At 38.2% G+C, this 22,166-nt stretch overlaps 4 protein-coding genes across 5 annotated transcripts; 1 reads left to right on the forward strand and 3 right to left on the reverse strand.

Annotated features, from left to right (window-relative positions):
* Positions 1–612: 612 nt before the first annotated feature.
* Positions 613–1,313, reverse strand: LOC121799404 (protein SRC1-like). Its single transcript, XM_042198770.1, has 2 exons — positions 875–1,313; positions 613–778 (listed from the first exon to the last, which is right to left on the reverse strand). The coding sequence occupies exon 1, from the start codon at positions 1,207–1,209 to the stop codon at positions 880–882; it is 330 nt and encodes a 109-aa protein (XP_042054704.1). The 5' UTR covers positions 1,210–1,313; the 3' UTR covers positions 613–778; positions 875–879.
* A 3,855-nt stretch (positions 1,314–5,168) lies between these two features.
* LOC121748749 (FH protein interacting protein FIP2) lies at positions 5,169–10,956 on the reverse strand. 2 transcript variants are annotated; one of them, XM_042143245.1, is made up of 11 exons: positions 10,796–10,954; positions 9,816–9,925; positions 9,244–9,378; positions 8,393–8,548; positions 8,216–8,299; positions 8,086–8,132; positions 7,826–7,899; positions 6,955–7,013; positions 6,714–6,773; positions 6,066–6,146; positions 5,169–5,422 (listed from the first exon to the last, which is right to left on the reverse strand). In XM_042143245.1, exons 1-11 carry the CDS (start codon positions 10,842–10,844, stop codon positions 5,369–5,371), a joined length of 909 nt encoding a protein of 302 aa, XP_041999179.1. In that variant the 5' UTR covers positions 10,845–10,954; the 3' UTR covers positions 5,169–5,368. The 2 variants fall into 2 exon arrangements, with proteins under 2 accessions (XP_041999179.1, XP_041999188.1); XM_042143254.1 differs by lacking the exon at positions 9,244–9,378 and having other exon boundaries at positions 10,796–10,956.
* A 1,287-nt stretch (positions 10,957–12,243) lies between these two features.
* On the forward strand, positions 12,244–14,786 carry LOC121782448. The gene is made up of 10 exons (XM_042180339.1): positions 12,244–12,360; positions 12,455–12,556; positions 12,639–12,808; positions 12,911–13,044; positions 13,120–13,297; positions 13,371–13,923; positions 14,032–14,115; positions 14,235–14,295; positions 14,359–14,478; positions 14,647–14,786. Exons 1-10 carry the CDS (start codon positions 12,244–12,246, stop codon positions 14,784–14,786), a joined length of 1,659 nt encoding a protein of 552 aa, XP_042036273.1.
* A 282-nt stretch (positions 14,787–15,068) lies between these two features.
* Positions 15,069–22,151, reverse strand: LOC121748761 (protein RRP6-like 2). Its single transcript, XM_042143267.1, has 14 exons — positions 21,389–22,151; positions 20,532–20,687; positions 19,890–20,048; positions 19,738–19,821; positions 19,528–19,607; positions 19,309–19,359; positions 18,814–18,922; positions 17,867–17,949; positions 17,669–17,714; positions 17,391–17,478; positions 17,093–17,262; positions 16,478–16,777; positions 16,142–16,237; positions 15,069–15,994 (listed from the first exon to the last, which is right to left on the reverse strand). The coding sequence occupies exons 1-14, from the start codon at positions 22,073–22,075 to the stop codon at positions 15,365–15,367; spliced, it is 2,739 nt and encodes a 912-aa protein (XP_041999201.1). The 5' UTR covers positions 22,076–22,151; the 3' UTR covers positions 15,069–15,364.
* Positions 22,152–22,166: the final 15 nt, after the last annotated feature.

Consider the following 22,166-nt stretch of genomic DNA (forward strand, 5'->3'; position numbering starts at 1 on the left):
AAAGTAGGAGAGAAAATGAGATAGAAAAAAAAAAGAATATGAGAAAGTATATGTAGTATCATTTTTTGGTAAAAAGAAAATAAGTCAATTTAAATGCGACATAGAAAAACGAATACGAGTTGATCTTAATAGGATGGGTGATGTATCTTTTTAATTCAAAAGTAGTTTAGATTCTTTCTTCATACACCGTCATAAATAATCTTGTTTAAGAACCTTGTAATGGGTTTCTTTTTTTTTTGAACGTGTATGTAATAAATAATCATGTTTAAGAACCTTGTAATTGGGGTTTTTTTGGGAACTGAGTGTATACAGCAGGATATGTATGCAGTGGGGTCCACTTGTAATGTAATGTAATGTAATGTAGGCGATTTCCCTAGTTTTTTTTTTGTCCCGACAACGCCATTTGCGCTTTCCGATTTCCTCAGGCTCAAGTAGTATGCTATTGTATTCCATTTGCCATTGTTGTCGATGTTATCATGTTATGCTCAGAAATTTGTTATAGTCACAATTGCCAACGCAATATAGTTTGGTACTTTTCCTTTCCTCAAATAAAAAATGAGTAGTCCGTTAAAAACTTAATTTTAAAATTTGTTATCAATTAAAAGGCGTGAGTAAACCAAATAGAGTACTCCATTTAGATAAAGTCGGAGAAACAACGTAGAGGAAGGAGTACAATCATCCAAATACAGAGTACTAATATTAATACATACACAAAGCAAAGCAGAGATACGCATACGCTCTCCACACACATTCTTTTTTATTCCATTCTCAAATGTGCCTGCGAATTAGCCAACAAATCAACAAGACGATCCACACAAACCAAACCAGCAAACAATTAATCCAACAAATAGGATCTAGATAAAGAGAGAAGTACTGCAATCAATCGCTGTCGCTGCTGCTGCTGCTGCCATGATCATGGTCGTGACCTTCGCCGTGTTTCTTCTTGTCCTTCTTCTTCTTCTTCTTGGCGTCAGCACCTTCAGCGTCGCCGCCGTGGATTTTGTCTTTGATCTTCTCGACAAGGCCTTCCTTATGCTCTGCTTCCGGCTGCTTGTGGTGATCGCCAGATCCGTAACCGTGCTCGGGCTGCTTGTGGTGATCTCCAGATCCGTAGCCGTGCTCGGTCTTCTTCACCTCGCCGTGCTTCTCATCTTCCTTCTTGCCTCCCATACCCAGCTTCTCTTCGATCTTGTGGATGATCCCTGCCATTTTTGCTCTCTTATCTCTTTTTTCTATGAACTCAATTGATGAGTGTGTTGTGTAGCTGAAACTGGGTTGCCATTTTTATAGAGGCTACGATAGATAGTAGTAATTCTTTATTCAAAATATCGCCTTGTCAATTAATGGTCGGTTCGAGGCCATGCCACGACATCTAGAAAATAAAATAAACACAAATACTCCTACTATCATCCATGACTAGTCAATGGATTACTAGCGAAGCTTCTTATTTTGTGAGTCGTTATTTTTTTTGTAATCTAAATCAAAAGTAGGGTTCACGACTTCACGGACTAGCAATTAAAGTAGTACGTATGATTTTTAATATTGGAAACTTATCCAAAATAGATAGCGAGATTTTTAATATTGGAATCTTATCCAAAATAGATAGCGAGATGAGATATTAAGTGTCCATAGTGGTATATCTCGGGACTATCCATAGTGGGAGAGTTGTCCGCTCCCGGTGCGGACGAGGAGATGGGGGCGGTAGGCGGCTGACGGGCGATCGCCGACTCCGGGGCGAGGACGCGGCGAGTCGGGGGCGGATAGCGCGGGCGCCTATAGTGGATGGATGCCCAGCGCGGCTATAGGCGGCGTTTTTTTTTAATTCAATTTAATTCACCTATAAATACACCTCATTCCATTCATTATTTTCACATCATTCCAACTCTTCATCACACAAAATTTCTCTCACTAGAATTTGTGGTAAAAAATGGACAATTTGTGGAGAGACAGTTGGAATGCTCTGATTCAACAGGTGCAACACCAGGCCGCCCAAGAAGATGCGGCGCGCTTGGCGGAGGATGCAGAGGCTGCGATCCCTCGTGCGATTACGCATCGGCGGACCATCCCACGAGACCATGTCGGTGCGCACCAGCGTCTAATGGCTGATTACTTTGTGGATAACCCCTGTTATCCACCCGAGATATTCCGCCGGAGATTCAGGATGTCGCTACGGCTGTTCAACTATATAACGACGAATTTGGCGGAGCATTACCGGTGCTTCACCCTCCAGCGTGATGCCGCGGGCCGGATCGAGCTGTCTACTCAACAGAAGTGCACCGCTGCACTTTGGCAGCTTACCTACGCCGGACCAGCCGATATGTTCGATGAATACCTACAGATGAGTGAGACGACTTGCCTCCAGGTGCTTAGGCAGTTTTGTAAGGGGATCCGGTAAATTTTTGGTGGGGAGTTTCTACGTAAGCCCACCCCTGATGAGTGTCAGAGCCTGCTGGATATGCACGGTTCGATCCACGGCTTCCCAGGAATGTTGGGAAGCATCGATCGTATGCATTGGGAGTGGAGGAACTGCCCCGTGGCATGGAAAGGCCAGTTCACAACTGGATTCAAAAGCAAACATCCAACGATGATTCTGGAAGCCGTTGAGGACTACCGTTTGCGGATCTGGCATGCGTATTTCGGTGTGGCAGGTTTGAACAACGACATCAATGTTCTTCAGTCATCGCCGCTCTTCAACGATGAGTGCCGGAGGGAGGGTCCAGAAATCAGCTTTGTAGCCAACGGCACGCAGTACAGTATGGGCTACTATTTGGCAGATGGGATATATCCGCGGTGGCCCGTATTCGTCAAGACTGTCCGCCAACCGGTTGGACCGAAAAAACAATATTTTGCGCGCAAACAAGAGGGTGCTAGGAAGGATGTTGAGCGGGCTTTCGGTGTCCTCCAATCGCAGTGGGCTATTATACAGTGTCCGGCACGAGTTTGGCACGAAGATGATGTCGCGAATATTATGTTAGCATGTATCATATTGCATAATATGATAATAGAAGATGAAGGATTTGCGGCTGAGCGTTGGGCACCGGAAGAGGGCGCAAGTACAAGTCACGGTGTTGCCTCCGCGCCGATCCAGATGGGCGTACCATGGAGCAATGAATATTTGATCCAACGTTTCGCTGATATGCGCATGACGACATCACATACCACACTCCAGGCCGATTTGATTGAAGAAGTGTGGGCACGTAGGGGAGCTGGCAGCGCCGTGTGAATTTTTAGTTGTATTTTTTTAAATTTTCGTTGTATAATTTTACCCTTTTGCAATACAACGAATATTCGTCCCCAATTACCTCATTTTCTAATTATTTACATTGCGATAATTTTAATTATACCTGATTGAAACTAAAAACATTTTAAAATGAAAAATTGATTATAAAATTTGGGGGCTATTGGAAGTGTCCACCATAGTGGGCGGAAACAAAATTTTGGGGCTATGGACAAAAAAACTGGGGCTATGGACAAAAATTGGGGCGGGGCTATTGGGGTATCCGCCTTATTGTGGACACCCACAGCCCCAATAGCCCCGACCTTTTTTTGTCCACAGTCCCAATTTATTTGTCCGCGTCCACAAAAAAACTGTCCGCAGCTATAAGGTGGACACTTCCAATAGCTCCAAAAAAAATTTCGTTTATTTTAATTCAATTATAATTAAAATTATCGGACTTCGCAACTTACGCCTCGCGCGCCGCATCCTCCACGTCGGCTTGGTTATGCACCTCTTGAATCAGCGAATTCCACGCGTCATTCCACAAATCGTCCATTTTTAATACCAATTGAATCCACAAATTTTAGTGAGAGAAAGTATGAGTGAAGAATTAGAATGGTGTGAAAATAATTAAGGAAATAGGGTGTATTTATAGGTAAATTAAATTAAATTTTTAAAAAAAGGAAAAATCGTCGGCCCCGTATTTGGGGCGCTGCGCACCGCCTAGCTATAGGTCGGTGCGCCTATCGGCGCGACGGTTCCCCCGGCGCGTCCTCGCAATCTTCTCGCCAAAGGGCTGTCCGCCCATCCGCCTCGGGGCGGACGATTCTGGCACTATAGGCCGGCGCGTCGCCCCTATAGTGGATACTGTAATAGAGGATCTAATTCTTGAATGGGACTTCAGCGACAAGTGTCCATTTAATCAATCCATGACTGGATACTACTATATACACCAATAGAAAACGAACATATGTATTTATTTGCTTTCTCTTTATTTTTGGGAGAATAAAGGGGATTGATATTGCTTTTTCTGGAGTGGAGTTAAATGCATGTACTATTACCCCCACAAAAGACAATATTGCCGACATTGTAGTAAAATTTTATCCTGCGGCTAGCTCCATTTCAACGCAGTGCGCCTTGGACGCTCGTCTTGACACGTGTACTATTATTTTGGGCCAGCCCATATTTCATGAGATTTAGATTCCATTTTTGTTACTGCTGCTCTAAAAATTGCAAAGTAATTTGCCCTTATTTAAAATGCAATAGTAGTATTTGCTAAATGAACGTAAATGATTAAATTGATGTTAATCATACCACAAAAAATGTTGTATTGCAGTTTCACCATCATTCAATTCTTCCGTGTCTCGAACGTTTTTATAGAGAAAGTGACGGGGTTATACTTTATTCTAGGGATTATTTTTTCATATTAAATGCAGTTATTATTTAAATATAATCTGAAATAGTACTAATATTTTATTATTGTTTAATTAATGAAAATGGCTGTAAAGAGAAAATTTTGGGTTATGTATAGAGTCACGTCTATAATAGCACTGACATAGTAATATAAGAGATGCAACCGGAATTAACGGCTCAATGTCCGTTATGATTATTGTAATTTGGATATGATTCCCGAAAATCGATTACAATTCGCAATCCCAAAGTTAAAGAAGACTTAACACAATCTCCATCTAAACTATGTTTGGGCGGTGCCCAATATTATCCAATTGTATTATTGTATCCAACACAACATTTCCAATCCTCAACGCGACGACATATGTGTGACTAATATATAAACATGATTTAATATGGCAAGTTGGTTTTGGACTATTTTACCGACATACACTTTATCAATGTGCATACCGTTTGGACAATTTCGTACTTCTAGTTCTAGTTTCATCATCATTACATATTCTAAAAAAAGAAACGAATTTAATTTTTAACATTATAGTAGTAGTAGTAAGGAATCGGTCCACGCAACCATAAATCATTATGAGACAGTTAAGATACTACATCACAATACTTAGTGATACGAAACGTCTGGGACGCATAGCACAGAAATAGGTGGTAGTGTTGAACACGACAATAATGCAAACCAACAGAAGTTAAATGATGACAAACCACAGAGTTAACCAACACAAAATCTCTTATTCCTCACCTGATTGCACCTAATAAATTGGCACCATCAAGTTTTGCACCTTCCAAATCCTGCAACCAAACATAATACTTTGGCTGTAAAACCAATTTCAATTTTCATTTCATTTCATTTCATTTTTGAGCAAGTGTTTGAATGAGCAACTCCAATCAAGTCGTTTTCAAGAACTTGGAAACCAACTATTTGTGAAAATAGGTATAGACAAAGTGAAAAATCAATTTCAAATTCATTTTGGTAATTTGGAGTAGAATAGTGTTGCCTCTGTAGGCACATGATCTCACAGGCTGTTATAAAGGATGTTGTTAAGACAGGAGCCTCTGTGTTGAAGCCCTTTCTTCGGTATCTATAATGCTAATCCATAACTATAATAAATGAAAAGTTTAAACTAACAAAGATAATCGTTTAAACTAATAAAGATAATCATCTCTCTATTGTTGTAATAAGACGAGCTAATATACTAATGAATTGGAATTCAAAAAATGCCTGACAAATACACTAAATTTATTTTTAATTGCATAACAAGGGAAATATCACGTTAAAAAAATCACTTTTCACAGAATTCCAGTTGCAAATAGTATGTTTTATTACTGCAGTTAATTGAATAAAATGTTTTGTCATTTCCATGCCATCCTAATCTAAATGGATATCTGAATCAGAGAAACTATCCTTAAATCATGAACAGTTAGGTTTACTCACCGTCTCACGGAGATTTACATGCCGTAGGTAAGCCCTTTGGAGATTTGCTCCTTTCAGATTTGCATTTGTTAACTTAGCACCCTGGAGAAAGAATTGAGCAAGATGGGTTCATGTTTAAAATTCAGGTTAGTTGATTGGCTCATAAAAAAGGATGTCATGCAGATTTTGGCATGTACGAGCTCAAATTGATAGAATAATAATGTGAGGAATAAATTACATTCGGTAAGAGTTCATGCTGGAAGCAGGCAATTGGACCAGAAACATGAAAACAAGATAAATTGATTAATTGTTCTTCCGGACACAGTTATTGATTCTTATAAATTGTTAAGCTTAAATTTCCCAATCTTGAAACTACACATATAAATCCCTTTCCATTATTTTTCACTGCAAACCACAAGGGCGTGCTTCTGTAACTGGATAACCCATTGCTCTCAAGCCACTCAAATTTCATTACATAATTACTCAGGTAGTTTATCAAGAATGAGGTGCAAAAATCTTCATCATAATTTATTGTGGTTCACATAGACATCCCTAAGTTGTTAACATATATTTTCTGTCCATTACCGAAATCAAATGCTGGAACAGAATTTATCCGGTTAATATCCTTTCTGATCTTACAAGGAAATATCTGGAACAAATAATTTATACCTTTAAATTGGCTCCTTCTAAATTAGCTCCTTCCAAGTTGGCATTAGTAAGATCAGCAGTCTGAAAGAGGTTCAAAGAATTTTATGTTTCATTCATGAATAGGCTGACAAAACTAAAACGATTACCAAGATAGAAGGTTGGGAACAGAGGTATGGTGAAAACAGATGAGGCAGCTATATTTTCCTACTGTTAGGGTTGATAAGGTTACATAGGTGGCATTCATGCCTTCTACGTTCTAAACCTGTAGGTGTGCAGATCGCAGATCTGCACCGCAGAAGCTACAGTTCACCAAACAAGCATCTGCATTGTAGAAAGATAATTCATCAGGACAACATTCATTCACTCAGTAATTGTTGTATTCAAGACACAAGAGAGAAAGAAAATTACAAAATATGAAAAAGACATTTAAGGACAACACTTACATTAGAAAAAGAACAGCCTAGAAAGGAGCTTACTTCTCAGATCTTCGGACAAAAAATCTTTGAAAAAGGGAAGGAATTTTGAATTTTACTAGAGATCTAAGAATCTAAAACAAGCATACGGCGCAAATGATAAATATGGCTCATTGAAAAAGAGTTTGATCAGAATAAAGAATTCGACCCAAACAAATCATGTTAGCAACTTAGGGTATAGTAGGGTGATAAAAGGAAGTTTTCAGGAACATTATCATGGGTTGACATGTATGTCTTTACACTCATAGAATTTTTAAAGCATTCAACTAGCTTTCATAAAAAAAAGGAAAGTGCAATACATATATAGGTGTGTTTTTATAATATTACATTCGTGTTTTTATAATATTACATTCGTGTTTTACTCACAATGTGACATGAGAAATGTTAGGCTAAATTCAAGTGTATGATTTCAAGGAGCAACAAGTGCAAGATAATTAATAGCTTGATTCTGGAATAGAGATTCCTATTATGATCCATTTAGCTGCCTTCTAGTGCTTTCGGTGTGCTTCCAAGTGTTCAATAAACAAGAAACTCCATAACAACTATATATATAAAAATGGTTTAGTTATGGTGAATCATGATGGAAAGTTCCTTTTCAAGCCAATTCACATATAATAGGCAATGCCAACAAAGAATATGAAATTAACCAATGGAGTTCACCTTGAAGGTTTGCACTCTGGAGATTGGCACCAGCTAATAGAGCTCCACGGAGATTTGCTCCAGTGAACTCACATCTTCCCTAGGCAAAAGAGATTCACAGAAGATGACAAACATGATCTGACATAGATTTGACTAAACAAAATGATGTTTCAAGTACGATGAGACATCCAAACCGGTAGAATCTAACTCCATCATCCCAAGTTACATGGGAATTTCTGTTAGAATCCAACGAAATAAAAAGCAAAATTATACAGACTTACTCACGCAGAGTGGCATTGTGAAATATGGAGGCTTCAGCATCCACATCCTGTGGCAAACAAAAGAATGCGTATATCTCAACTTGGCTGTGAGAAGCTACTAATAAAGACAGTTCTCTTCAGGGATACTCACCCTGAACTTTGCACATTGAAGATTAGCACGAGAAAAGAACACATTTTTGAGACATGCATAACTAAAATCCACAAATGATAGATCCTGCATTTTTTGAAAACACAAAATTGACTCAGAAATAAAACTTGTTGATAGTTAAAGGTGAAAAAGCTTTCTTACTAACAAAAGAGATCATACCAGTTTAGAAAGATCAAGCCCAGAGAGATTAACACCTCGAAACCTGACCTTCTCAGACTGTGAGCATTTAATGATATCAATGCGAGTCAATTCAGTACCCATTTCAGTTTCCTCTTTCCTCTTAACCAAAGATGCATTAATTTCATCCATTAACCCCTGGGATCAGACATGCAAGGTCCGTCAAGTAGTAGATCAAATGATCAATATGCACTATCCATTAGCACATCAAGAAAGAAATTCTCAGCAATAATTGCAAATTATATGAGTCCCCATATTCTCTTACTTAGATAGGAAAAACAATGTACAAGTACAATGCGCAAAATGTCAAACTTCACAAAATATTGATTTAAATTTCAAGTTTGCGAGTCCTATCATTTTCATGCATACAAGACATTCTCTTCAGATGCTTGTGCAATAGAATGTAACCAGCTCAAAACAGATTATCTAGAATAAAGGATCTTGCAGACGATCATGGTTCTCACAGAAACAAAGCATCAACCTGCCAATGCCATACATGGGCTGGAGCTTCAATCTTGTATAAAATCTCAGTGGAACAAGTGCATTAGTAGACTGAATCTCCAGTCATGAATATTTTTTTTACTTTGAGAAATTAAGTTACTGGAATCACAAAATCTAGGGCATAATCCTTCAAATGAAATCCATTTTGACAAAGACATGAATAACTAGCATTTTATATTTACACAAACAACAGAAAGGGTTGAGAAAAATGTATCACTTTCCTTATGCAAAGTTGAAGAAGCTTATAAGAAAGGATATCCAATAATAAAAAATAAGGAGCAAATAATATACTTAATACAATTTGAATGTGCAATGAGTATTTGATGACTCACAAGAAGCTGGAAATATTCAGCCTCTCGCAAGAGCTCTGAATATTCAGCCTCTGTCATAGAAGGAAACACGCCATCTCTCAGCCAATTCAAAATATGCCGAAAATGTTTTCCATCCCTATCAACAAAAACATAACCCTGCAATAATACTAATACCAATTAAAAATCTTTCGGACGAAAGATAGCCAGAGATTTGTTAAAAGGAGATTTCATTTAAAAAGCATATAACAGCAACCATTGCAGAGAGTTGATTGCGTCTTTAACATATGTCAATCCAAAAAATTCTTTTTCATGTACCATGTACATGCAAACGTTATTATGAATCACTGAGTAATACTGTATTTGATATTTTGATAAATTTACACTTGTGTTGTGCATAAATACATGGACAGAGTAACAGCTGAATATGTCATGCAACTTTCAATTAAATTCACTTCATAGAAGAGATAAATCTAGCACGTTCTTTCTTTGACAGCCACAGAATTACATCCCTTTGGAGTAACAAAAGAATGATGCAAGCTGTGGCTATAAAGATACACCAATTTTTTGATGTCTTTAATCTACTAGTCATGTACCTTATCAGAATCTTGACAGACTGTGTGGCGACCACTGAACATCACTGCAAGCATCGAATCAGGTTCTCGCTGTGTCAATGTATCAATTGTCGTGCAAAACTTTTTGCCACCTACAAAAAATAGGAACCATTTTCTCAGCGAACATGTCATCCCAGTAACATTGATATGATGTATTGGAACTAAAAAGCCATACCCTAATGGTAAGTTTAACCAAAATATAACTAATAGCAAAGCCACGACCACCCCAATGAAGACAGAGACAGAAATAAATAAAGATTTCGAAGAATGGTTGTATTGGAGAGAGATGAAAATCTTAGTTTACATGAATTTCTATTTGAACCAATGGCCTCATACTTTTCAAAGACGAATCCATTTCTTAAGACCTTCAGAGGCTCTTTAGGTGATAGCCGTGATTTAAGTATTTAAGTCTGACCCAACAAGCTCAAAGTTTTTCAAGCTACAACCCAAACTAAACGCCCCTCATCCAAAAAAAAACCCTATCAATTTATAATCGTTAGAAATATTGATCTAGGGTTCATTCTTAATCCAATTTGAGGTTTTTCATTTTACACAGAACACACACACAATCACACACTGATAGAGAGATAGAAGATATTATCATCAAGAAAGGGTAGCAAATTGTAGAAATGGTATGCAATATCGCACTCTAATGTTTCCGGGAACTATAATCATATTAAACTGGTTGATAGTATAATTTAAATATTATACTAATAATCAATAGGTGCTGAAGTTTCACTAAGTTAATCTCAGTATTGTAAGAGACAAAATTGAAGAATTAAGCGCCTATACAGGCAGATGTGCAAAGATATAGGCAAGTCTATTCATAGATATTCACTGCCCAACAAAAAATACGAATTATAAACACATCATAATTAAATGTGTGTTTGACATGTTGACCTGCACATAGAGAGGGAGAGGGAGAGGGAGAGGGAGAGGGAGAGGGAGAGGGAGAGAGAAACCTATATTGAGGCGGACTATGGAAGCGGCAGCATCGGAGTTGAAGGTCATTGCTAGGGGTTTGGAGAAGTGATCACTGATCAGATAGAATGGAGAATCCTTAAGATTGTGGGTTTCTTCTGCTGTGTCTCATCAAACGACGACGGATGATGAATTGGCAGGCGAATAACTTGCTACCCTTGCAAAATGGTCCCTACATATTCACACTATTTTAATACTCCTCCCTAACTTTCAAATTTTGATAATAAAAAATAAAACACTTAATTATTCTTTTATTCCATCTTCTACTTTATTTTCTTTTATCTTTTCTACTTTATTATTTATTTTATTTTTTTTTATATTTATTTAACTCTTTAAAAAAATTAAATCTCCATACCCAAAATAAATATCTCGATTAAATTGAAATGAAGGAAATAGTATATTTTATATTTTACAAAAAAAATATATCAAAAAAATATTAATTCATAACTAGTTATATCAATAATATTAATTCATATAACTCAGAAAATATTAGTAATAATTTTCAAACTTTGTAGCATGTCCTTGATTTGTGATCTCATATTTATGGAGTAATTTTGTAAAACGTCATAATATGCGTTATTTAATAGACGAAGAGTGCATTGCATGGTGGCCACGTGTCACGCCACGTAAGAAACACGTAGTCAGCAGATATAGCGGATCGTGGCCATAATTCTCCGTCGCTCGCCTCATTCATTTCACAATACCATTCTGCAATTGCAAATTCATCAATATGGAGAGGAAGCATCTTTCCACTATTGCTAACCACGTTATTGGAAGATGCGCCCAGTAATGTCCTCTCTCTCTCTCTCTCCTTCAACCGTTTTCTCGGAAATGCACAATTAGTTACTTATGCCATTTATATGCACATCAAAATGCTCCACTACGATTTCATGTTTCAACGTATCATCATCATATGATCATCTCTTTCTCATCATTCCCTCATTATTATTAAACGTGGATGATTAGAATGTAAATCAAGTTTATTGAAATAGCTAGGGTTCATTTGAAAGGCCAAGAGGTTAGCGAGTGATTCAGATCATAAATTCAAATGAAGGCCTTAACAACTAGTGTCCTCCACAAAAATTCAATGATAACCTCTTCTACCAACTTTGTAGTAGTGAGCTGCAATGTAGGTCTTAAGCCCTTACTAGTTATTAGCTCAGCCTTCACTTAATTTCACAATCAAGACACTTACTAACTCTGTTAGTATTAGATGATAAAACAAGCTCCAAATTCATGAATCATGTGGTGGATTAGGAAATAATGTACAGTAACACACCATCTTAATGGAATCCATGTGATTGGTGACAGAAAGCTGGACACCTCTGTTGATAATCTAGTTGAAGAATTCGAGAGAGGATGGAAGCCTCAGATGGATGGATACTCAAAGAAACTAGTAGAATTCTGCTGTTCCAAAGCACTTGCCCTCATGTGTGGGTGTGGCACCATTGATGAAACAATCAGTGACGGCTCATTCAGCCGCCTCACTTTTGATATGATGCTTGCTTGGGAGATGCCAAGCTCCTCAGATGAAGAATCTCACTCTGTCAGGACATATATGACCTCTTTACTACTTACTTTCTGTCTCATTTGTAAGCTACTCATGCTACAACATCAATCAATCCTTTTTGAAATTGTAGGGGTGTGTGGCGAAAGAGAGAGAGGAGAGGAAGGTTCCCTCAGTTATCAACCAACTACAAGATGATGTTTCTCTTTTCTATACAGATCTCATGCCACTCCTAGTAAGCTAAGCTGCTATGCTTTCTATGGATACGAATTATATACTGTATGACTATGACAAGTCTTGTTTCGGTATATATATAGGTTGATCGAGAGCCAAGTGCTGGAGAGGATGCATTTGTATGGCTAGGGAAACATGTTCCTTTGGTTGTAGACGTAGTCAATGGAAGATTTACTTATGAGACATTGACTGCTGCTACAGCTAATCGCCTTCATTTTCCAGCATACGACATTTTCTTGAAAGAGATCCAGAGGTAAGTATGTACGTATGTATGTCGCATAACTAGTTGTGCTTGCAGCTTCAACTAACATTATTGCCTATATTGTATGTATAATAACATTCTCGAGCTTCTTAGATGTATAAAGCATTTACAGAAGCAAGACACTCCAACGGGTGTGGAGCTAGCAGACTATGAATTTATATTGCACGTCGAGGGAACTGCAAGTTCCGACAGGGTGGTGCGCCATATTGGGGGAACAAGTTGGCCAGGTCCGTTTTCATAAACTATGGATATATATATGATGTCTTCTCCAAGTAAAACAAGGATGTTATTTTTTTTTCTAGGCAGGTTGACACTGACAAACTATGCACTCTACTTTGAGGCCTCGGGAATCGTGTCATACGAAGATGCAGTAAAACTCGATCTTTCAAAAGACCTTCAGCAGAGTGTAAAACCTACAGCTACCGGTCCTTGGGGTGCTCCCCTTTTCGACAAAGCAATAGTTTATGAATCTTCTGAATTGTGAGTATAAACTACTCATTTCTTTTCTTTGACTATGGTAGCTTTTAGTAGTACTTATTTGTGAAATCTCTAGGAAAGAGGGCGTCGTCTTAGAGTTCCCTGAGATGACAAGCTCGACAAGACGCGACCATTGGCTTGCTCTCGTGGAGGAGATCATGCTTCTGCACCAGTTTCTGCTCAAGTTCAAGGTGAATTCGGAAGAACAAGCATGGGAACTGCACGCGAGGACTATATTAGGGATCACTCGACTTCACGCAGCACGAGAAATGCTCAGAATTTCACCTCCGGAACCAAAGAGCTTCTTAATATTTTCCTTACTGGATGAGCTTCCAAAGGGGGATTACATACTGCAGGAGCTCTCCGACAGTCTGAAAGCAACCACTGGTGGAAATCCATGCAGCGCCAGTTCAATTCTCATGAATTTGAATGTCGCTCGATCCTGCATCCCTTGCCTAGAGCCGAACCAGATCACTAGTGACAGTGGTATGGTGCAGCCAGAAAATCTGTCATTACTGGAGAACGCTATAAACCAATCGAGAGAGGAAGCCAAAGAAGTTGACGTGGCCAAAGCTTCAGCTGAGGTTCTAAAAGAGGAAGGAATCAGTGAAAGTTCCATGGTTCTTTTGGTGAGTTTTAAAAGATTTCCATTTCCTTTCCAATATTTGTAATTAGGCTTTTTTGGTGTGACGTTACGTGTAATGATGAACTTACCGTTGATTTATTTTGATATATAGGGTCTGCTTACTCCATTTAGAAGTTTAATCACCCGGGGCCAACAAGTTCTGCAATGGGAGCGGCCTTTGATCACTGCCACTCTGGTTTTTACTTCACTGATACTCATCTACAAGTAAGCAATCCACGGTTTCCTAAATCTTGGTTCGTAGTTATTGCAAATTATAACAGTTAAGACAATTTTGTTATTTGTTCTTTGCTGTAGAGAATGGGTCGGCCCTGCTATATCCGCGTTATTGTTGTGGATGGTCTCGAAGATGATACAGGTCAGAAGAAGAGGACTCCCACAAAAGAATAACAAAATTGTCATCTATGCTGGATCCGATCAGACAACGATGGAGAGTATAGTAACTGCACAACAGGGACTAAGAACCGTGCACGAGACAATGAAGCAGATAAATATAACAATGCTCAAAATCTGGTCAATACTGACCTCAGAAGCTCCAAAGGTATGTATACTCCATGATTTTTTCATTATGGGACATTTTACAAGAGGCTGGTCGATAAAATATGTGGGGTGCATATCCAGCACACAAACACGGTGATGGTGGCCACGAGTTGCTGCGCGGTCATACTGGCTGTGATCCCGTTAAAATATATCCTAATGGCCGGTGTAGTGTATAGTGCTGTGATGACATCAAAAATTGGGAGGTCCGTGCAGAATGACCAAAGCAATCGGCGAATGAGGGAATGGTGGGACTCCATTCCGATCATCCCTGTTGAGTTCACAGACAATGAAGCTTCAGCAACGATCTGATTGAGAGGTAAGTAGGCCTATGTTAATTTTGTCTTGACTTCTATTGTACCGGCGGCAGGTGGTCGGAGATGTTATGTTGCTGTAGTTTATAGAAGAGTTGTGTTTTTCGAGGCTCTGCCCCCTTTGTATTGCACAGAAGAATGTTTGATGTTTTATGTTCTACACGGATGACTTATAATACAATCATAAAAAGTAAAGCCATCAATTTTAAGATTATGATGCTTGAATTGATACTGTGCTGATGCTACTATTCATTTCCCTTCACCTATACTCATTCGAAACTTCAGTTGCAAGTAAATTTTTATTTTGCTACGTCGAGGCCAATGAGATTTATCCGATGATCAATTGAAACAAAATGAAGCACAACCCTCTGGTCTGTCAGTGATATCAATCCACTAGAGGGTATTTTAAATACAAAAAAAATATAGAAAAGTACTCCTCAGAGAAGCAAAAACTACTATAAACTACACGAAAGAGAGTGGAGTAGCTTGAGCAATGTTTGGTACCCAACAGTAAATGGCACTGCAGAATGTAGTGTCGGGACAGACTGGAACAGCAAATCCAATGACATTTGACATTCAGCGAAAGGTTGCACTGCGGTTGCCGGATGCTGGAAAAGCCTGACGCCGTCTACCTTGTGGGTGTTCTGATGGCTCATCATCCTTGCCTACAGCAGAAGAACCTTTCCTCCTCTCTTTTCTCTTCAAACTGCCATCATCTTCCACCAAGGGTTCCACCTTCCTCTGGCCTCCAAATATGACCTGTTTTCGAGCAGCTTCATAATCAAAGGGTTTCACCTCTATGGAGGCTTCCGCTGGTCGAGATTTGACCACCACTTTGGAACCCATGGCTTGTTCTAGTGATGGAAAGCATTTCCGGAAGCTGGAGGACAGATCCGATAATGATATGGGTTCATCTCCTTCCAAAGTAGAGCCGGTTTCATTGTTTTCGACTTGTCTGGACCGGTCATCTCTGGCAGCATCTAAATTGGCATCGTCTGAATCCTCAATGTCTGAATCATCCAAAACAATAATATCTACTAAACTTGAATCAGTTGCAGGAGCTGGAGGCTCTTCTTCATGTACAACTTCTGGAATCTTTGCAGATTCCTCGACTTCTGAATGCAATCTTTCATCTCCGCCTGAAAATGTGTGGAAAGGGAGACTCACTGTTGATTTTATCTGCTCTAGTTTGGAGTCTTCTTTCTCCTAAAAGTTCAAACACAGATATCTCAATAAAAACAAGTGGATGGGTGAAAGAAAAGACCTGTGGAACAGTGAGGTGCAACCAAATATCTATGATGGCATATTTACCAGAGGAAGTGATTAAATCAAGAAATCTCTTCACAAACTTACTGGTTTATCAAGATTGAACTTCCTTTTTGCTGAGTTTCCGAACAATGCCCCAAAGGCACGGGATGGCTTTTTTAGTGTCTCAACGGATGCTTCAGCCTGAAAATTAGCACCAAATTTTTTTACCATAGATATCACTTGAATATCACAATAGTCTATGAAGTATGAAGGTATTTAAATTGTCTGCATCTAGCAAGACATCCACCATTATATCAGGAATTCACTTTGAGGAAAACAGTGTTGTCAAGTGGGTCAGGATAATGGGATATTAAGATGGTATCGATGATATTATAGCATATGTGAGGCTTAGATAAGGCTAAGTGAAAATAACTAACTTACCCAATGCGGGGGATTTGTGGTAGTGTGTCTATATTTGGCGTCACCCGCAGGAGATGTTGCACCTTGATAAGCAGCACCGTCATTCATATAACCTTTTTTATTCACTTTAGTCCTAGAACTCTTGAAGTCATGAGACTCATTATTATGTTGTCTTGAAGCTAATGAGCTCTCAACTACAGGATCAAAAGGTACACCACTATTCTGTGCAAATTCAATTTCCTCCGCAGCTTTCGACATCTCAGGTACTTCAGGAGGCAAAACTTCAGATTCTTCCGGGGCCAAAGTTCTCGTTTCATGTAACTGCGTAACATGACCATTTCATCATTAAGACATGTTACACATATTGAACTGCAAAAGAGAAGTGAAGGATAGAACACAGAAGAAACTGCTGCTTAAACATTTTAATGAATGCTCTACTGCTCATTAAATCTGAGGCGAATAGAGTACTTTAATCTATTACTCTATTTAACAAATTTCTTCGGGACTATATGTTTCACGATCCTCCTAGGAAATACAACAGCTCAACCATATACACTATCTGGCCAAGACGCAAGCCCTAATCATTATATTAGTTAGATATAGGAAACTGAAAGAAACAGAAAAATTCAGACTTACCGATTCCATACGCCTTTCCTTTAGATATTTACAAGCCTCCTCAAATGAAGCAGCATTTTGGATAGAGATACGTATAATACTAACAACTGAACTAAGATTCCGCTCAATGTATGGATGTTTGGTCTTCAAAGCCCGACGCATCTGGTTTGGCGTGAGAGGCATCCGTTTAGCTTTTCCGAGATAAAAATTTAAAAAGTGTGAGTAGCCAGGAATAGTACACGTCAGAGTGTAATGTGAATGCCATGGAAAATCTAAGGAAAGCTAGAAGCCATCAGATATGTATAGCTAGTAAATATACCAAGTTCGATAAGAGTCCTATTTGGCAAAACATAACCAGTGCTTTCATCTTCTGCACGAGCAACGATATCCCTCCATTCACAAAGTCCCTAGAGGCATTCAAGAGTTACATGAAAACAAGGCAGGTAGTGTTAACCAAAGAGTCGAGGAAAACTGAAGTAAAAATTCAGGCTCGAATGCATGTGGACAATTACATGAACAAATGAAAAGAAGATCATATAATCAGACAACTGAAACACACACAGAAACACATAAGGACAAGGACTAAAAAAAACTTACAGAAACAACTGCTAGCTGTTGAGCACTAAGATCAGCATCCTGCAACCTGCAATATTATTGTAGAAAGTAGTCACTAGTCAGGTAAACAGAATGAAAGATGTTGAAATACACGACCCAAATTTTCAAGAGATGGTTGTCTATATGAATGAGAACATGTACTTAGGTCCATTAGCACTAAATGACTGAAGAAAGTTATACCCATAAATGTGAAGGTAAGAAGTGTCTGTCAGGAGTTCTTTCTGATAAAGTTGGGTGCAAATTTCATAACTCCTTTTGTAGACCTATCAAAAGTCAAAAGATAACAATCAGATCAAAATCATCAAACTCATGCAAGAGAGAGAATGTGCAGGGATAGAGGTATTTTGTATACAGTTGTAAAGTGAGGTTAATAATCAAACCAAACTTTCCCAAGTTTGATGCCTAATTTAGGCATCAAATCCAATAGTGTGAAGAGTACAAAGCTCGTTTGAATAAGTAAACCTCTTAGTACTGTATTAAATTAAAATATAATGAAACAAGGATAAGAAATATACTTAATTTTAGTTTACAGAATTTTGAGAATTGTGTACACTATAAATTCAAAACGGAAAAGCCAAAGATGCATGTATGCAGTCAACATATCCAACCTCAGAACAGGAAGCAACAAATTTACCAAGATTTCTTGTTCTTTAACGTTATGGTGTTGAGTGAGCAATACAGCAAATGTAGGACCCATCTGATCAGAGCATGCATATAAATCTATTTTACAGATAATTCATAAAGTTCACATAGTCAATGAACAATAAAGTTGAATTATGTTATCACTCTCTCTTAAGTCCCACATCCCACTAGAGCATTACCCTGAGCAAAGTATCCAGAATACCTTCAAACCTAAAGATTACATTGTTAATGACTTGTCCCAGTCAGCAATATAATCATCTTCCATGAACTTCATGAATAATAAAGCATAACAAAGTAATCAAGACCACTATTCCTAAATGATATTGCATAAAAAATTCCCAGTTCAATAGCCTCTCCTTTTTCCAATTTTTTACAGATAGGTTTTTTGATGCACAAGTAAGTTTTTTAAACTGATTTGATAAAAGAAATTACCAAAATTTATGTAATTAGATATACAAAATAAGAAAAGATATCTAAGATCTTGCCTCGATAAGAGGAGGATCAGAACTTTCAGATTCGGCAGGTGATCTTAGTAATCTTGCCCTCATAAGATCATATATGTACAGCAAATAATGTGTATCTTCTCTAGCATATCTGAAAAACAGAGTCAATAAACTAGTGTTAATGATGTCAAAGTACATAGAGATCATTGAAATTATAGCTCATTGGACTCAAGAATATGTAGAACATTTCACAAATGAAAAAAAAAAAAGAAATTGAGCTTCACATGTTGCCCAATCTGTTGTCCTGGACAAACTGATGAGGTTTTCTAATTCAACCTCAATATCCACATGAAGTAAATTAGAGAAGCACCAGCGATGTAAACTGTAAATGGACTAAGACAAAAAAAATGACTTCTTTAATTGTCACATAAGTAACAATCCAATCATCTTATTCATGAAACATATTACTGACTTGACACCCAGTGTACACACACACACAGAGGAGACAACTTATACAAAGTACATAAGAAGACATACTTAATCATCTCAGCAGGAAGTGGTCTGATCCGCCAATCTGCATTTTGGTATCTGTAGAAATCAGGCTAGTTAGTCTTATAATTCTCCTTCAATGCAATATCTTTTAAATGCTATTCTATTTTTTTCATGCTTGTAGGGTGCATCTAGTCTTCAAATCAGGGGTAAGGGAAGTCTAATATAGAAATACAGGATAGTGCATAAAGCAGCATAAGACCATACTGTTTGTTTGCTTGAACTCCACAAAAATGATTCAACAGGTGTTCCAGACTGAATCTTTCCATTTTCAATACCCTGGACGCCTACGAACAAAGAAGAAACATTCTACTCAAGCGCAAACTATGCCATTGCTTCCCGGAGAGGGAAAAATGCCACAAATACTTTAATTGATAAAAGACAGAGTAAAAGAACATATCAGCTTAAATTAAGTACCTGTCCGGTGTCAAACATATTGCAGACATAAATGCTAAAGTCACGTTGAAGCCAATGAATATCCCGATCCGCTCCATGCATTACCTAATTAATTCAGTAATATCATGACCAGAACAGCAACCACAACAATGTATAATATTCTGCTTGTTTACCTTTCTCTTAGTTGGGTCTTTGAATAACTCTCTAAGGTGTGGACCAATGTGAACACGGAGTTTCAGAGTGTCTATCACAAAATCCTCAGTTCTTGTCGATATTTGCATCAAGCAAGTTAAACCTTGAAAAGATCTGTATTGGTTGTGTTCCAAATCAACCTGCAAAACAGGACATAAGCCAAAAAACCAAATACAAGACCTCATATCTTATCTTAAAGTAGTTCTTAACTATTCTTCAGCGTATATTACAGAATAAACAGATTGCAACCATGCAATGAGTAAAACAATATACGACATTCACAAGCAGGGCAACAAAAATAAAAATCAACTACCAGAAATAAAAATATATAGTGTTCGAGTAGGTATAGTCTAGACATAAAGCAGACAGTCAGTTAAAATGATACCCTGGTTTAAGTTGTGCCAAGATGACCGAGTTTCTAAGTCACTAAGAAGTCTGTTAAAGTTATGAACCAAAAGGTCACTGCACACAGGTTTAGTAGCATGTTATGTTCATTAAGCTTTGATAGGAGATCATAGTGGCAATCCATATAGAAAAATGAATATAGATGCATTCAGATTCATTTTCGCTAACAAATAAACAGCAATAATTGTACAAATACAAAAATACAAAAGAAACTTTACCGCAAATTCATCCACATTACGTAATTTTATGGCTAACTGCTTCAAATCTTTCACTTCTTCTACAAACTTGAAGGGTGTGACTTCTAAAGGAAGAGGTTTTTCAGGCTCAACGGTACTTTCACTTGAATCAACAAAGTCAAGAGCAGAGAGTTTCTCCTGCAAGAAAAGCAAATTATATTAGCATTAAATGATGAAGTATTTTGTCACAATTTGATAAACACCAAATAGTAAAATACCAAAAAAATCCAGAGCAACAGTTGGACATGCTAGTGGGCCTTTTGAGTAACAGACAATTATGAATGAGTGCCTTATAAGACATGGGACAAAAAATTGGCAAGGGGGGTCACACAATCATCCCCAAGGTTTTCACATATATATGTGTTTGATCATACTCTTGTTCATCTGCAATCTAAAAAATATCTTAGACTTACAGAAAGCACAACGGGTAATTAAATTGATCGTTTTACTATAAGTGAAGAAGTATACTGTGACCAGATGAATAGATAAAAATAATCCAGATTCCAGATACCCAATGTAAACATCCTCTAGGGGTTCTAATATCTTTCAATTCTTGTATTCTAATGCATGGCCGTATGGAAACTAACTGCCATGTTTCCTTCAAAGTGGCACAACGTTTAACAATTTTCTTAGACACTCACTTATATAGTACAATACAACAAGGTGCTCCGTGAATGAAAAGAACCAAAACAAACTCATACATAGTCAAGCATAATTTGTTAATAGTATGTCTAAAAGCAGTCGAATTCGGTATTGTTAAAAATACATCCAACCTATTCTAGTTCAACAACATAAAAAATGTAGTAATCAAAAGTGAAGATCAAAGGTAAAGAGCGAACCAAAGGATGCAAGAACCTAGACCCATCCTCACTCCTCTCCAACCAGATATGATCATGCGGCTGATTCACGTTATTCACAATAATCTTATACTCGTCCTGCGGCCGGGGAATAGAAGGTATATGGAAAGGAACCTTGGGCTTCACTTTCTCCGACACCTTCACTTCTTGCCCCACTTTGGCCACACCCTCCACATTCCTCTCCGCCCCTCCCGAACCTTTTCTATTTTTCCTCCCATAAACCATCTGAAACCCATTTTCCTCACCGTCATGGTCTACTCTCATTGCCCTCACACCACTCTCCTCTTCCTTCTCCCGCAGCATCTTAAAGTCATCCAACGATGCATCAAGCCTCTCGTACATCTCGTCGTTCACATTCACCAGCCAATCAAACGCCAAGTCCTCATCCAATTCAACGTTTTTGTCATCCGGCAAAAGAATTGGCTTCCCGAGCAAATCCTCTGACGCCCCAATAATACTCAGAAGGGTGGAGGATTTGTCGTTGATTTGGGCGATAGGATTCCTGAATTCTTCAAAGTTGTTGTAGAAATGGAAATCCGTTTCCGAAGGTATGATGCGCGAGGACCCTGAAAGCTTCGCAACGGAAGTGGGCAAAGATCCCTTGGACGAGAGATTGCGTAGACGATCGGATTTTCTTGGAGTTTCGCCCTCGGGGTGATCAATGTCCATGATTCGCTCTGCTTTAGGGTTTAAGTTTGCATGAAGAGAACGGGAAGCTCGGTTTGGGCGTTAGGGTTTTAAACACTTTCCCATTTGCTCT

This window comes from Salvia splendens, chromosome 1 (genome assembly GCF_004379255.2).
Source record: "Salvia splendens isolate huo1 chromosome 1, SspV2, whole genome shotgun sequence".
Lineage (NCBI taxonomy): Eukaryota > Viridiplantae > Streptophyta > Magnoliopsida > Lamiales > Lamiaceae > Salvia > Salvia splendens.

Coding starts and splice junctions, on each gene's coding strand:
- LOC121799404 (XM_042198770.1), bottom strand. CDS start 1,209: ATGGCAGGGATCATCCACAAGATCGAAGAGAAGCTGGGTATGGGAGGC.
- LOC121748749 (XM_042143245.1), bottom strand. CDS start 10,844: ATGACCTTCAACTCCGATGCTGCCGCTTCCATAGTCCGCCTCAATATA. Junction 9,926..10,795: donor CATAGTCCGCCTCAATATAG/GTTTCTCTCTCC, acceptor TATTTTTTGTAG/GTGGCAAAAAGTTTTGCACG. Junction 6,147..6,713: donor TAGAAGGAGCCAATTTAAAG/GTATAAATTATT, acceptor TTCTTTCTCCAG/GGTGCTAAGTTAACAAATGC.
- LOC121782448 (XM_042180339.1), top strand. CDS start 12,244: ATGTGTGGGTGTGGCACCATTGATGAAACAATCAGTGACGGCTCATTC. Junction 13,924..14,031: donor AAAGTTCCATGGTTCTTTTG/GTGAGTTTTAAA, acceptor TTTGATATATAG/GGTCTGCTTACTCCATTTAG. Junction 14,479..14,646: donor TGACCTCAGAAGCTCCAAAG/GTATGTATACTC, acceptor TGGCCGGTGTAG/TGTATAGTGCTGTGATGACA.
- LOC121748761 (XM_042143267.1), bottom strand. CDS start 22,075: ATGGACATTGATCACCCCGAGGGCGAAACTCCAAGAAAATCCGATCGT. Junction 19,822..19,889: donor AAGACCCAACTAAGAGAAAG/GTAAACAAGCAG, acceptor TGAATTAATTAG/GTAATGCATGGAGCGGATCG. Junction 17,715..17,866: donor TCTTACCTTCACATTTATGG/GTATAACTTTCT, acceptor ATAATATTGCAG/GTTGCAGGATGCTGATCTTA.